General features: G+C 39.8%; 1 protein-coding gene across 1 annotated transcript; it reads right to left on the reverse strand.

The window, feature by feature from the left end:
• Positions 1–308: 308 nt before the first annotated feature.
• Positions 309–7197, reverse strand: LOC108693592. The gene is made up of 4 exons (XM_018202628.1): positions 7052–7197; positions 6904–6982; positions 5595–6479; positions 309–321 (listed from the first exon to the last, which is right to left on the reverse strand). Exons 1-3 carry the CDS (start codon positions 7195–7197, stop codon positions 5988–5990), a joined length of 717 nt encoding a protein of 238 aa, XP_018058117.1. The 3' UTR covers positions 309–321; positions 5595–5987.
• Positions 7198–16235: the final 9038 nt, after the last annotated feature.

A 16235-nucleotide genomic window follows, 5' to 3' on the forward strand; every position in this document is an offset into this window, starting at 1 on the left:
CCGTACGTTGAATGCTCGTACTAAGCATTGTGTAATCCACAATTATTATACAACGTGGTGGTGCTTTAATTATATGCATAGCATGCATGATTCGTATAGCTGACATTAATGATGTAGGAGTATATCTTGTCAGGGAGCATGAGACTGGTTCTTTCGGTAGGTTGGATGGCAAGTCATGCATGAATTGCATAGGGCCTTTGTACAGTATATTCCCGTGCAGCATATGCCTACTCTGCACACATTAAAAAAGAAGATACACATTGATTTCGAAGAGAGATTTTGGTACAAAGCTTTCAGTTTAATAAAAGAACAGTGTTATCACTCAATGAATAGTGAAGAAAAGATTCAATATAGTTGCAGGTGTATTAAGATTCCCGCAGATGATAAGAAGTGCGTTGAAGTGATGATAACGGACAAGTTAGTGATACCAGAGATACTATGACCGCGAGGAAAATCCTGCTAAAAAAGTGTTTCGTGACTTGTGTGATAAGTATATGCGTAATCAATTATGCTATCCTTGTAAAGAATGCAATTTAATAGACGAATATAATACCAAGGTAATAAAACAGTATGACATTCTAGATGTAAAGCGATGCTGCAATATGTGTGAACAAGTCACGTGCAAGTGCTCCGTGGAAGAGTGCGACGTGATCTAAAGACATGGAAAACCACGAGCAAGTGAAACGCAAACTTTTGGAGCAGTAAGATCAAGTCGCTACTCTGGTGGAGTGTTTCGCGTGACTGCAACGATGCGATGAATCATCAACTCGAAGAACTTTGTCATGCCAAGCGCCTCGCCGTTGAACACAGACATCCGGGGTGGCGAGGATCGCGCGACTTGCGGGTGCAAAGTCGCAATTGGAATGATGTGTACATTGGTGACGAGTACGCGAGTGGCAATGAACGCTCTTGTCTGGCGAGAGATCGCGTTCGAGAATCGTATATTGACAGGTGCGGTAATAAACTCTAATCACATCGAGTCGCGGCGGTTTTTAGAAGACGCTGGAAATGTAGCTCTAGAGCGAACGTAAGACGCTGTAAAAAGACACGATAGTGTAAAAATGAACACCACGTTCAATGGCGAGTTCGCGACGAAGGATAAACGTGCTAATAAGAGCATAATTACAAAGAATAGCGAAATACCGACATGCACGTATGGTACGAGTGACACGTCGTCGAGCCTATCCTAGAAGAGTTCTAGGAACGTGACAGCGGATGGACGTTATCGCGAATCCTATCGAATTTGATTGTTAACGTGAACAAATTAAATCCTCTGCGCGCGGGATGTCACATCGAAATACTGCGGGATATAGTGATGAAACGAGCGATGATCAGTGTTCGTACAATGGACAGTGCGTGTTTCGTGTGATCAGTGGTCGCCGTTTTGTATCCGGCTGAAAAATGTACGGAGCGAGAGTCATCCCCGCATTACACTGCAGTGTTGAATCTCACGAATATTGAATTTTCAATGACATTAAAAGTCAGACAGGTCCTTACTTTATGGCTCATTGATGACAAGAAGGAGAAGCACGTCAATCTCCTGATTCACGCAACAATAGCATTAGACACTTTGGAGAACCTGTCGCATCTAGTGAGTTCGCAACTCACCAGAAAGAAGCACAAGAAGTTTTTCTGCGACCGGTAAGTATAATAAGAAAAGCCAAGAAAAAGAAATAGCGACAAAAAAAATTTCTTTCTTTATAGGTGTCTCCATTACTTCAATTCGTGCGAAAAATTGCAGTCACACGAACTGCCAGACGATCAACGACTGTGCCATCCGATGATCGAGCGAGGATGACAGATGGGTCGAATTTGGCAACTCTAGCAATCGGGAACGAGTGCCGTTCATCGTCTATGCCGATCAGATCTACGTAGACAGAATCCGACAAGGAAAACGCGTCGTTGTACGCGTATCAGCGGCGTGAAGCGTTCAGCATAAGTTACGTACGATGCACGTACGACGACACATTATCGTCGTACTACTTCCGTCGCGATGAAGATTGTATAGTGTGATTCGCGGAACGATTTGGCGTATCGCGTGAAAAATATCGTATCCGCCAATGTGCCCATGGAAACATTATCTAAACAGCAATGGGAGGCGTATCATAGCACGACGCGTTGTCTGCGAGAAACCATTCGCGCCGGACGATACGTGATCATTATCATCTCACCAGTAGATACTGCGGTCCAGCGCATTCAAATTGTAACTTAAATTATTATATAAAAATTCGTTCTACATTCCGGTCGTATTTCACAATTTATTGGACTATGATACACATTTTATAATTAAGGAAATTGCTACCGCGTACGATGGACAGGTAGATGTATTATCGATAACGAAAGAAAAATATATTTCATTCACTAAACATATCGATAGCACCGAAGACAAAAATGAAAAGAATTTAAAAAAAAATGGTGTAAAATTAAAATTCATTGATTTTTTCAAATTTCTAAATGCAAGCCTCGATAAATTGGCGTCGTATCTCGACAAAGATAAATTAAAAATTGTATGTTCCGAATTTTGCAAGCTCAGCGCGGAGGATTTCGATTTTCTCACACGAAAAAGTGTCTTTCCGTACGAATACATTGATTGCGTCGAAAAATTGCAGGACATGCATTTACCACCGCGCGAATTATTTTTCATTTCGTTGACAGTCGATACCGTATCCAAGAGCGATTACACTCACGCCGTGAATGCATGGCAGCGATTCTCCATCCGAACGCTCGGCGAGTACAGTGATTTATACTTGAAAACGTATATCTTGTTATTAGTCGATATTTTTGAAAATTTTCGCAATAGTTGCGTCGCGAGTTACTGTCTCGATCCCGCGCATTATTATATATTGCCAGGTTTCACGTGGGACGTCATGCTGAAACATACGCGTGTAGATTCGAGTTGCTCATCGACATTGATATGATCATGTTCATCGAGCGCGGTATCAGTCAATATTCCGACAGATATGTGCAGGTTAATAATAAGTACATGCGTTCGTTCGATCCATCGAAATCATCCATCGTCGTACTTGATGTACTACAATGTGAATAATCTGTATGGATGGGCGATGTCAATCTTTGTCATACGCCGAATTTCGATGGATCGAAGATGCTGCGAACTTTGACGTGAGCGCGATCGCTCCGGATTCATCCACCACATTATATTCTCAAGGTCGATCTCGAATATCCGCAGCATCTACACGACTAACACACACTGACCGACACTTAACTTTCTGTCCAACGCGCGATAAACCGGCAAGCGCGAAGATAAACTTCTAACGATATTGTACGATAAGCAACGTTACGTCATTCACTATCGCAATCTGCAGCAATGTACTCGTCACGGTCTTCGTGTAACAAAGATCCACCGGGTGCTACAATTCGCTCAATCTCCATAACTCCGCGATTACATCTCAATACACAATTTAGAACGCGTGCAAAAAACGATTTCGAAAAAAATTTGTATAAACTAATGAACAACGTGGTATTTAGTACGACCATGGAGAATGTGCAATCACATGATGTAAAATTAATAACAAAATGGGACAGACGGTACGGCACGGAGGCAATGATCGCGAAACCGAATTTTCACAGCCGCAGTGTCTTTGCAGAAAATTTGATCGTCATCGAAATGCGCAAACTCGAGGTTCGACAAGCCGATTTACGTGACTATGTGCATACTCGACATATCGAAAGTCTGCTTGTACGAATTTCATCACGAGTACATGTCACCGATGTATCACGACAAATGCAAGACCATGTACACCGGACAGTCTCATTTACCATATAGAATATGACGATGTTTATAAGAATGAAACGCGATATCGCTAGACACGAGCGATTATCCGGCAGACAACATGTACGGTATGCCTCTCGCGAACAAAAAGTACCCGGCTTGATGAAGAACGAAAATAATAATGTGATAATGATCGAATTCGTTGGACTGAGAGCGAAGATGTACGCGGTGAGAGTGGATGGCAAAAAGGCGAAAGGTATAAAGAATAATGTTGTAGCGCGAACGATAACGTTCGATGATTATACGCAACAGTATTTGAACGAAGAGATCGAAATGACTCACCATGTATACGATCTAAATTACACGAAGTTTACACGATATCCGAATTGAAAATCGCTCTGACGATGATATGATCCATACGATGATAAACGATACGTCGTACCGGACTCAACGGAGATATTACCTTAGGGGCATTGGTGGATACCTTTGTAATATATGTTACTATTATGTATTACTAATTGTAATAGCATTTATTATGTATTACGATTATTGTACTTTCATATAATACATATCGTATGTTTTTAACATTTACATAAATATTATATACTACAATACTACTATTTCAATTTACATTTTATGTATCCCATATTTTTTTATCATTTATGCGTATTACTATTATGTATTACTATTATTTTAATTTATACTTTATGTATGTTTTTACATTTATACAAGTATTATTACTATTTTTGCATTATTACCTATGTATGTATTCTGCTCTATACATAAGATGTTACAAATAATTATGTACTCCAAAGGGAAGATAATAGGAAGTAATAAAAAATATACGTTTATATAATGATATATATTTTTTATGTGTAGAAAAAAATACACGAATCAAAATTTTATCGAATAACATTGTTTGTATGTATCCATGAATTGTGCAATCCATCGAATCCCAGCCACTTGACGTACACCTTATCTCTTTTTCGGCGCAGTACTTTCTCCACAAGATACACGTCCGGATGAATAGCGCGATGTAACTCGTGCTCGTAAAACGCTCCAGCGACGGATTTTCCGTGATAGTCCTCGAGTAGATAGCTTACGGGATTGGAACGCTGCATCTTAACGATTGTAAACACCTCGGTAGTCCAATATGGCGTGTAATCCTTCTCAAAAGCCTTGTACTTGCTCATGCGTCCGAATCGCCCACTTTAAATTTTGCCGGACTAGTGATCTTTATCGCTTTGTACACCGTGTTCAAGAATCTTTCGGCGACCGCAGGAGTTATGTCGGCGAATCGCATGCCGATAGTTCAATGCTTGCGCGCTTGCGATTGTAATCTGACACGAGACAGTTCGTCGATCCACTTATAATTGCCGTTGAATGTAAATTATATATATAATACATTTTCCACATTTTGTCGTTTTTGAGCGTGCGATTGAACTACTCGACTACTGACGCTTTTAACGTCGAATACGTGGAATAATGATTAACATCGTATTCTTTCAAGATTTTCTACACATCGGCGTTGTAAAATTCCTTCCTCTTATCCGTTTGTAAATTTTTCGGACTTCTTCCACTCGCTTGAATTATCATCAGCCGTCTCGTTTCCATCCTTGCTCTTGAGCGGTACGGTTCACGCGTACATACTCAGCACATCGATGACGGTGAGTATGTAATGATAGCCTCTGTTGAAGTTCGAGTACGTACGCATCTCGACGATATCTGCTGCCTGCCACAGATCGTATCCTTGAACTATGACGCGCTTTCGCGGAAAGTTTCTTCTCGCCGGAGCAATTCCTCGACGAATCGATGTCTCTCGGAGCTACTTTCTTTTTGCTGAATCGCTTTTTCATGATTCAACGCGCAAACACAGAGCAAAAATATTTTTTTCTCGCTGACACTCGACTAACTCGTTTCATCTATACGCGATTTAATTTATAATAAGAACGGCTTCGCAAAGTTCCTCGATGATCAACAGCATCTCGTTGTCGTTAGCGTTGTTGCTCGCTTGGTGCGAAGCGTCAAGCAATCGTAGATAATCCACCAGCTCGTTGGGATCGTCCCAATGCACGTAATCGATGGCATTGTTGTTCAATATCATTGAATGAAGTAATCCCTTTCAGGATTTCTTCTTCTGTTTCTTGGATGTGATCGACATCAACGCGATTACGTATTTGTATCCCCTATTGCTCAATAATTGGCCTTGCGATTGATGCTTGTGTTTGTGCGCGTTCGTCGCCAGCAGCATGCTCTTTTACTTGTTCATATCGTTTTCCGTGTAGAGAAGATCGTCGGGAATTCTCTTGAAAATTAACTCGTAAAGACCAGGTGTATCAGCGTATTGCACACCATCGATAATTATGTTGTCCGTATCATCCACGTCGAAACGTTTATTGCCAAACATCAATCCATCCTTGTGTAGGTAAACGCCGTACACATAATCTATACCGTTCTTCTGTTTATCTCGCGTTCCCCTCAGGACAGCCCCGACGTACTTTTGACCCAGCGGGCCCAAGCCGGCTTGCAACGTCTCTCGATCTTCCGACGTTTGCAACCGATTTTGAACCTTCGTTGCTAGCGAATCGTCTGTCCTTCCGAAAACGTCCTTCAACGATTCTATCGTATGATCGTCGTACGAAGTGGAGATTATTGGCTGTACACGATCATGCGATCGATCATCGGATTTACGCGGGGTCGCGGAACGCACGACTCGCTCGCTTTCTCTCCCTCCTCTTTCTTCTTGATTCTACCGTTTCTTCAAAGCACGATGTTTCTTGCGGATTGATTCGCTCGCCTTTTCGATATTCCTCGCAATTTTTTTACACTCGCACACATCAGCCATGTTCGTCTCTGGCGAAGTATCGACAACGACTAGTCACGTTACAGTTTCGCGAACTTGTTAAATCCCTATCTCTCGTCCTTAAGCGCACTGTCCTTGTCTATCACTAAAAATCCATATTTTTTTGCCAATAATCACGACACAACAAACAAAATTCATCGTACGACATGTCGGTGATCGTTGTAAACGTGTTTCAAGTACAATCCTGTTTAAACAGGATCAGCAAAATCATGTTGTCGCGTATCAGATGTTTAGGTATCCTCGCGTACGTCTGACAGAGATAGAAGCAGTCAACGTTCGCGTGGCGGCCCATCGAGAAGTATTCTCTCACCCCATCCTGCTTGTCGCATGCTACGTCATCAAAGATAAAAATAGAGTTTGGGCGCGCCTCGCTTGGTGGAACGACATCGCTGTTGTTGGAGAACGTAAAATATCCGATTTAATCGATAGACGTAAATAGATTTTCGAAATATCGATACTTTGGCTGTTGCAGCGATTTCGAGTAGACGTACACATTCGAGTAGGCGTACACATTCTCGAAACGTACGCCGTTTGGACTCTCGAGCAAACTTATGAGAACATTGGTTTTACCACTATATTCGACGGACCGCAAATGATCGCGCATATAGTACTCGGCAGCATTTCGCCGTTCTTGCGCTTTTCCGCGCTGCCTCCCATCATTCGCGATTTCGCATCACAGTTTGACGTGTATCGTTAGCGGTTGCAGCACGAATTTCATGCTCACACTAAAGGCTGTGCGTTCTCGAATTAAACTATTTAAAGGCTCGCGAATCCGCGAATCGCACAGTAGCAAAATGTATCTCGCGCTGTGTCATCCTTTCGATATTCGAGACTAGAGCGGCTGCAATATATAGCAAAGGTCGTACTCTCACGGCGACTACATCGAAACTCTATTCAGACTACGTCTGGGACAAGCTTCCGAAACACTAAGATTCGGAGGTTCGAACCTATCGAACCTGCGACAAGCACTACAATTAACCATGGCAGCGGACGCACATCGACTGTCTCGCATCGAAGATAAAGGACTGTAGCGAATGTCAGCTCTTCGCGCGGTCTGTTGAATCGAATGATAGACACGCTTCCTTTCGAGTTACATATTTCAGGTTATCAGTTTTGCGGCCCGGGCACTTGGCTTAGGAAGCAACTAGCATGAGGACATAAATCCGTTGAACGCGGCGTGCCGAGGACGACATTGCGTATTCTTGGAGCAATGATCTCACCGATAGACACGCAGCGGATAACGTACTCACTGATAAAACATTAGGACGCGTCGTCGCGAGAGATTCGGCTCTGAGCAAGAGAGCCGCCGCAGCTGCCGTCTGGGCAGCGATGATGAAAATCAAGACCAAGATCGGCATGGGTATGAAACCGAAGAAGAAGATGACAAAAAAAAAGGCAATGGAAAAGCGGATTCCAACAATGAAACGAGGCATTATCGTTTCTTGGGCGCGCTCAGGTCTTTGAGCGGATAGCACAGCGAAAGCGGTAAACGACAACAAAGCTGCGCAACGTCAGTTCGAAGAATTGCAACATCACGATCGCACGATGTAACAGAATCGCGGACTGTGTCTCGGCCCGTACAAACATGGACAGGATGTAGCTGCAAAAAAGAAAAAAACGCCAAAAAGATAATGCCATCTGACGCAACTATCAATATGCAATTGAACGTATTCGCGAGACGTATGTATCATACTTTAGAGTATGTATTTAAAGTATGTATCATACTTTAGAGGCGTTTTCATGCGTAACACGTTATCGACGAGTGGCGCACACCAAAACGAAAGCGGTATCGTGAATCTGGACGATGCGATGGGACTGGTACTCACTGACATAGCGTACGCGAAGAAGAACAACCGCGTTGTATCGTCTCTGTGTTAGAGTCAGGGCCATTCACACAAAGAAGAAGTTTGTCCTTTGTCCGCGCGCGAGATATGAGTGATTTTTTTCCCAATGTGCAAAAATATTCTACCATTAATACTAAATGGTAGAATACTTTTCTGTGATTAAGTGTAGTGATAATATTTTTTTACATTGTTATTACCTAAAACAAATATGGGATAAAATGGGGACAAATATGTGATAAAAAAATAAAAAAAGTTGAGGAGACTGCCTCTTCCTTCTCCTCCTCCTCCTCCTCTTCCTCAGTCCAGAAGGAAAGTGATACAGTTATTATAGATATTATAGATATTATAGATATTACTCAGTTACACGTGAATCAATTACATTTATTCCATCGCATCATCGAAATTGTCGATGATGTGGATGACCTTACATGAGTGCGTGTAAATAAAATTGAATTCAAGCATCTCATCGGCAATCTCGATGATGTGATGGAGGAAGAAGAAGTGGAAGAAAAAGTAAAAGAGGAGAACGCTCTGACAATCGGGCTGGAAGAAGAGGAAGAGGAGGAGGAGAAAAAGAAGCAATAACAATTGATTTGGAGGCTGTGGAGAAGGTAAAAATATTTTATTATATATATATATATATATATTTTCTTTTTTTCTTTAAAAATTTATTCGCGTATAGTGCCGCGACGCATTTTTGGAGTGGACGCGGCGGCGGTGATCCCTAATGATACATGATGTCACAACATGATGACATCACGTATCATTCTAAACATCGATAGCGCCGGGGACTTCCCGAATCTTCCCTCTCCTTCTCTGCGCCTTCCCCCCCACGTCTACGAATATCCTCCGCGCTACGAGTACCCCCCGCGCTACGAGTACCCTCTGCGCCCCACGCCTTCCTCTAGCCGCTTAGGTTAGAATCGGCCTAGTATACCTACTACGATAGGTTCTGGATCGGTCTTCACGTGTTCCGAAAGCTTGTCCCATCCATCACACGGTCGATATAGTTACCATACACGCGTAAGAGTACGACCTTCGGTATTTATTGCAATCGATCAGCGCTCAAGTCCTGAATGTCGAAAGGATGACACAGTGCGAGATATATTTTGTATACTGCGGAATTCGCATGCCTTTAAATAGATGTTTGAAAATGTATAATCTATAGTGCGAACATGAGATTTGTGCAGTAACTGACGATACACGTCACGAACTGCGATGTGCGATGTGAATTCATAAATAATTGAAGGCTGTGCGGAGAAGCGCAAGCACGGCCAAATGCTGCAGAGTACCATACGCGCAATCATTTGCAGCTCATCGAATTGCGGTAAAACTAACGTTCTCTAAGCTCGAGAGCCCGAACGATGTACGTTTCGAGATTGAGTATGTCTACTCGAAATCACTGCAACAGCCAAAGTTCGAAATCTTGAAAATTTGTTTATTTATATCGATGAAATCGGTTATTTTACTTTCTTCAACAACAGCGATTGTCGTCATTCCGGGTGGTCATATTCTATTTTTATCTTTGATGTCGTACGTCAAGTAGAATGAACTGAGAGAATATTTCTCGATAGATCACGCGAACGTCGACTGTTTTTATTTCTGTCAAAGATATCGAAATCTGGAGACACTGATAATGTCTCGGCGCTAAGCTACGCGCAGCGACACTGCCGTGGCTTCTTTACGCGAATCGGCGAGTTGCGCCAGATTGAGATTATCGGATCTCAAAAAGAGCTGAACCGATCAAGTGTGCTCAATCGATTGCGACCGAGATATATAATGAAAATGTTTTTATTTTTTTTACGTGCTCTACGAACGAAGATATTATGACGCAAAATACGAATCTGAAACTTTGATATTAAGAAACGTTGTCGTCATCGTCGTCGTCATCGTCGTCATCATCGTTGTCATCGTTATGGAGTGGGAAAAATGTTCTTTTGGAATTTTTGGCGTAAGAGGCAAATATGGTCACATGTCTGTTTTCCGTGGCTAATGATGAACTAGTGTTTGGAAGCGAGATAGTTTAGATTAGAAAATCCGTCACATCGATGGCATAGAGGAACACGTAAGTAACGCTAAAATAAGTATTTTCTGCTTCTGCAATTATCTAAATTCTCTGTCGTAAAACACATTTTCTGCTTGAAGAATACAAATTATTTTCTATATCATTTTTGTTTTTACAGCAGAGAATTTATCCTGGTTAGATATATTTGTTTACTTTAAAAATACAAATTATTTTCTATAAAACACAAATTCTCTGCTTTAAAAACAAATGTTTTACTGTAAAAACAAAAATTATACAATATAGAAAATATTATAAATAGCATTTTTAGTTAGAGGCGAAGGCAAATACAACTGTCAGTAATACGATTCTGCTCTTGTTGCGAATAAAGATGCACGTGTGAAATTAAACACAGATTATTATGAGAATCATCGTAGTTATATTATGACTTCGGTAAGATCGGAAGGTAAGATATTTTCAGATTCTCTTATACTTTTTCTATAGATGTATTCAAATATATTAATTTCTTTTTCCGTGTGCAAAGATGTTCCTATGATCGAGCAAGGTTTACGCATTCGTAAAATATGTATCACAGAAGACTTAGATCAACCAGAGTGATGATTATTGATGAAGATTGTAAGGTACTATACGAAAATCTCTTGGTCTGCAAAATCCAATTAATTACAATACGAGATAAATTGTAAATTGTAAAATAAAAGAATTATAATGCGGGGTCTACAATATAGAAATCGTATCAGTCGTAGAGTCTTATTTTTCTATGACTCTACGACGATCACTACGATTTCTATTGTATTGAATATATATTTATGTATACGATAGAAATTATCTATGCTATAATAGGTTTTCAGGAATTATGGAAGAACATGAAGGACGTGATGACAAATATTTTAGATGTACAAGTTCTCACAATATTCTCGGATAAAACGATTTTGATAGGTCACAGTATTGATTCAAAGCTTTAAAGTTGCTATACGATACTGTCGTGGATGCTAGTGTTATGTTTCTGCATAGAAATGGATATCCGCAAAAAAGAGCATTGAAAAAGTAATTCTATAATATTTAATTTTATAGATAGCGTAGATACGACTTGGACTAGGAGCAGTTTTAAAAAAGAGATTACACTTGTTACTATTCTCATTGGCGTTCAGTGATACGATCACAACAAGTAGCAATTTAGATTAAGTTGTAGACTAATCAGTTGAGAACGATATGCGGCTATGCAATTTTCAAAAATGCGGATTCAAGAGAAATTGGGGACTATCTTAGGACTTACAATACTATACTCAACTCCTTTCTGATTGGTCTATGATATTACTCAGTAAATTAGATTGCCTATCTGCCTATGAGCAGGCGTTACTGGTAATGCAGAATATGATTAGATCGCAAATCCGGCGAGGAATGAGACAAGAGAAATTGAATTTTATTCTGATATAATGTAAAATTTAATATAATATTAATGACATTTAATACATATTATTTAAAAATATGTAACTATAAATATTTGTAATTATATTTTTTAAATATCATTGATGTTAAATATATTTTATATCTTGTTATTGAACTTCATATTAGTATGTAAAATTCAATTTACCTTGTCTCATTCCTCGTTGGACTTGTCATTTAATCTTATTCTGCATTACTAATAAAGCATGCTTCTGCCCATGGGCAGACAGGCAATCTGATTTATTGATATGTAGGTTGCGGAAGCATCCTGTACACTCATTGACCTCGACTAAGAATTTCTTTTTAAATCATGATTGTTGTATGCTAATTACAACTTACTCGTTTATCGCTTTCGTAATATTATCGAGAAGATACTGTTAAATATAATTTGAGCAAATTACTTTGGATTTATGATATAATATTTGTTGGCGATCTTGCGGCGTTCACGTTGGATTTGTAATGACGTGGCCACTGTCCAAGCGTTTCCCGCAGTATGATTGCTTCGAGGGCACTTGATCGAGAAAAATGAGATTTTCTCTACTTTCCAAATTTTTATTGAATAGACCTCAAACGCGGGCGAACGTGTTTTACAATGGAAAGGATCTTAGCGATAGCGCGGTAATACCTTTCCACGAGATGAGATGCGTGCAGTCGACGAAAGAGTTAGAGCGGCCATAATAATGATCTGAGTGTTTTTTTTTTTATCGATTACAAGTGACGCATGTCGCTTGCAATCGCACGTAGCTTAACAATTGACATTTCGTGGATTGATTGATTCTTTATCGATGTGATTAGATGATATGACTAGACGCCGTAAACGATACCGAACAATATTCGTGCAAAATTAATTTGTTATTTGGTTGGTCGAACAGCAAAATGCAGTTTGAATATTATTGCATCATAAATGTGTGTACATTTATCTAATGAGCTAATTATTCAAATGTCACTAACATTTCAGATTAATCTTTAATTGTATCTTGTCGCAGGCTAGTATTGTTGTGCATACTTTAGTGCTTACATACTGTATATTTTTATATACTGTATTATATTTTTTTGTGTATAAATATGTGTAATATACAGTGTGCTTCCGCAATCTACACATCAGTAAGTCGGGTTGCCTATGGGTAGGAGTAATCATTCTCCGCTGTACTTGTCATCTAATCTTATTCTGCATTACTAGTAAAGCATATCTCTGCCCATGAGCAGATAGGCAATCCGATTTACTGATGTGTATGTTGCAGGAAACATCCTGTACACTCATTGACCTCAACTTCAGGATTTCTTTTTAAATTACCACGATTGTTGTATGCTAGTTACTACTTATAATTTTAAGAATAATTTTAAAGATAAGATACTTAAGATAATTAATAAGATAATTAATTAGATAATTAATTATTATAATTAGATAAGATAATTAGATAAGACTTAATAAGATTTAAAAAAAATTTTTTTTGTTCAAGATAATGAAATTAAGTTGACATTAATTAATATTAAAGAATTACAGTTTTCTGGAATATTACATGCATATTACTGACACATTGCAGGCATTGTTAATTTACATTTCTGTAATATCTCTGCAATGTTACATTGCAATCTGCTATATTGTAACATTGCAGCAATATTGTTTCAATCTTCTGTATGGGCCGCAAAAGTGCCGCAATCATCTACTCAATTTTATTCTCGATTATCTAGATTATAACCAGAAGCAAACTCCATTAATTGTTGAAAGTTGATCAGCAAACTCAACTGTTGCGGAGCGAATTCGTGAGCGCTCACAGCTATTGGTGTATTCTTCTAGTTATCTAGTAGCAGCGAGCGCTATTGGATGACTTACGGATCTGCTCCGCAATAGTTGAATCTGCTGAACGCGACATATACCTGTGAAAAGCGATCTGTCGAATTTCGTTAAATGCCATTGTTCTTTTGGCAACGCTACTATGGGCACATTAGCAGATACAATATCTTTCACGCAATGTGCCAAGTCTTGGAGTTGTCGCGCAAATCACACTATACGGTCTTCATCATGACGGAATGATGATAACACGTCATCGTATGAGAACATAATATCCTCATGCTGTTGACATGCGTCTTCCTTATTGGGTTCTATCTTATGTAGAACGCACTCCAGCTCGGCATAGACAATGAACGTTACTCGTTCCTTATTGAAGTAGTTCCCAAACTCGAGCCACTTGTCGTCCTCGCTCAGCAATCGGATAGCGCAGTCGTTCATTTTGCCACAATCCACTACGTGTGACTGTAATTTTTCATTCGTACTTAAGTAATGAAAATATCTGAAAAACAGATATTATTATACTATTATTATTATTTCAAGAAAATTGTAATTTTTTTATTATACTTACCGATCACAGAAAAATTTCTTCTACTTGTCCCTAGTAATATGTGATCTCGACACGAAACAGGACAGATTCTTGATCCACATAAAGTGGGCGATACCAACGTTGAGTGGATCTTACAGATACATAAATTTCATATTAACTACCTTCTTCAGCATAATTTCTCGCGGCACTTCGATGTGGCATCCTGCATACAAGGAATTTAATTTGTTCACGTTAACAATCAAATTCACGACAATGCCCATCCGCTGTTGCGTTCCTGGAATTCTTTAAATGACGCTGTGGGCTTGATGACGCGCTGCTCGTCCATTCACGCAAATCTCAATATATTTCACTGTTTTTTGTGTTTATTCTCTTGATGGCACGTTTATCGTTTGCCGCAAACTCATCATTGAACACGGTATTTATTTTCACACTACTGTCTTTCTACGTCATCTTGTACTCGCTTGAGCACTACATTGCCCGCATCTTCCAAAAAGCCCGATATAGTCCGCGTTGATTATCGCACCAGTCAGAATACGACTCGAATGCAGCGTCAATCTCTCGCCAGATGGGTGATCTTTCGTTGCCACTCACATACTCGCCACCAATGTGCACGAATTGTCGCTTTTGCATCCGCGAGTCGCGCGATCGCACTCGCCATCGCGGATTGTCTATGTCCAACGAGGCGCGGACGCTTGGCACGGCAAAGTTCTTCGTGCCCTTCAATGCATTCGTCGCATCGTTGCAGCCACGCGAAACACTCCACTAGAGTAGCGATCTGGCCGCTTTGCTCCAACAGTTTGCGTTATTTACTCGCGTGATTTTCTATGTTTTTGTGATTTTTCATGTTGCACTCGTGCACGTTGCACTTAATTAATTTTCAATGTGTGCAGAGTGGGCACATGCTGCATAGGATTTAGTTTGCATGGGAATACAATGTACATCGATTCTCCGCATTCCGAACATGACCGCCTGTCTAGTGTATAGAAAAACTTCGTCTTTGTGCTTCCTGATGAGATACATTCCTTTAATGCCAATGTCCGACAATCAATCATATATGCTATATCAAATATAAGGCTGAAGATATGGTATCATCATCCGTTGTATAATAACAGCTGATTTTGCAGTGCTTAGTACGCCAGTTCGACGCACGAATTTCCGAAGGCACAAATTTCGCTTCGATCTGTACTGTCATCGCTTAAACCAATAAGATATTCAGTATTGTTGGATTGTACTTCTTCGTTGGACGATTCTTGGTCCACTATATTCTCAAATTCTACTTCCATTGCTTCAAAACAACTTGTCTACATTTACTTTCGTTCATGTCCTCGATGTTCGCACGATGATTAGCCATACTTTTTCACGTTACTCTTATTGCGACTAATTCGGTAATCTTCCAAGGCATCAACTGAGGTACCGCACACTTATGGTCCATTATATATTTCCTTTGTGATTTCTTTGTCCCTTTCTTCAACTCTATTGAGATCGCAGTATCAATGGCATTTGTTACCGATCTTTGCCTAGAAAAAATATCGTTATCGATGCTTTTTTATCACGTCGCTACATGTCACTGATCTTGTGTTTTTCCCAGAACAAATTCGCGAGCGATTTCGTTTTCGTATGCACATTTGCAACACTTTGTTTAGCAGCTAAAACGAGAACTCTATACGCGATAACAATATATACAAGTATCAGCTCATCGATTGCGAGTTATTAACTTTAATTTTTAATACATATGAAAAACAATAATGTGAATAAAAATTTTTTTCATTCACATCACTATATATTGTATATGTACTGTTTTTGCTCCCTATCCATCCATCTATCCATCTTATCTTATGCCTCGATGCGCCGTCGCATTTAGTTTATATAAACACCTGCCAGCGTTTCTTTTAACGTATCTAGAGTTCTACAGTCAGCCAATATTTATAATCTAAAGTGTTTAATATACAACGACCGCTCATAATTAATATCCCGAGCAGCTTCGCCACAGCGA

The sequence above is a fragment of the Atta colombica genome, unplaced genomic scaffold (assembly GCF_001594045.1).
Source record: "Atta colombica isolate Treedump-2 unplaced genomic scaffold, Acol1.0 scaffold94, whole genome shotgun sequence".
Classification (NCBI taxonomy): Eukaryota; Metazoa; Arthropoda; class Insecta; order Hymenoptera; family Formicidae; genus Atta; species Atta colombica.

Bases quoted from the DNA above. Each gene is read 5' to 3' on its own strand.
- LOC108693592 (XM_018202628.1), bottom strand. From the start codon at position 7,197: ATGCGCGATCATTTGCGGTCCGTCGAATATAGTGGTAAAACCAATGTT. The intron at 6,983-7,051 runs GTATCGATATTT...CTCCAACAACAG, and splicing joins AAATCGCTGCAACAGCCAAA to CGATGTCGTTCCACCAAGCG. The intron at 6,480-6,903 runs GTGAGAGAATAC...AAGAAACGGTAG, and splicing joins CATGCGACAAGCAGGATGGG to AATCAAGAAGAAAGAGGAGG.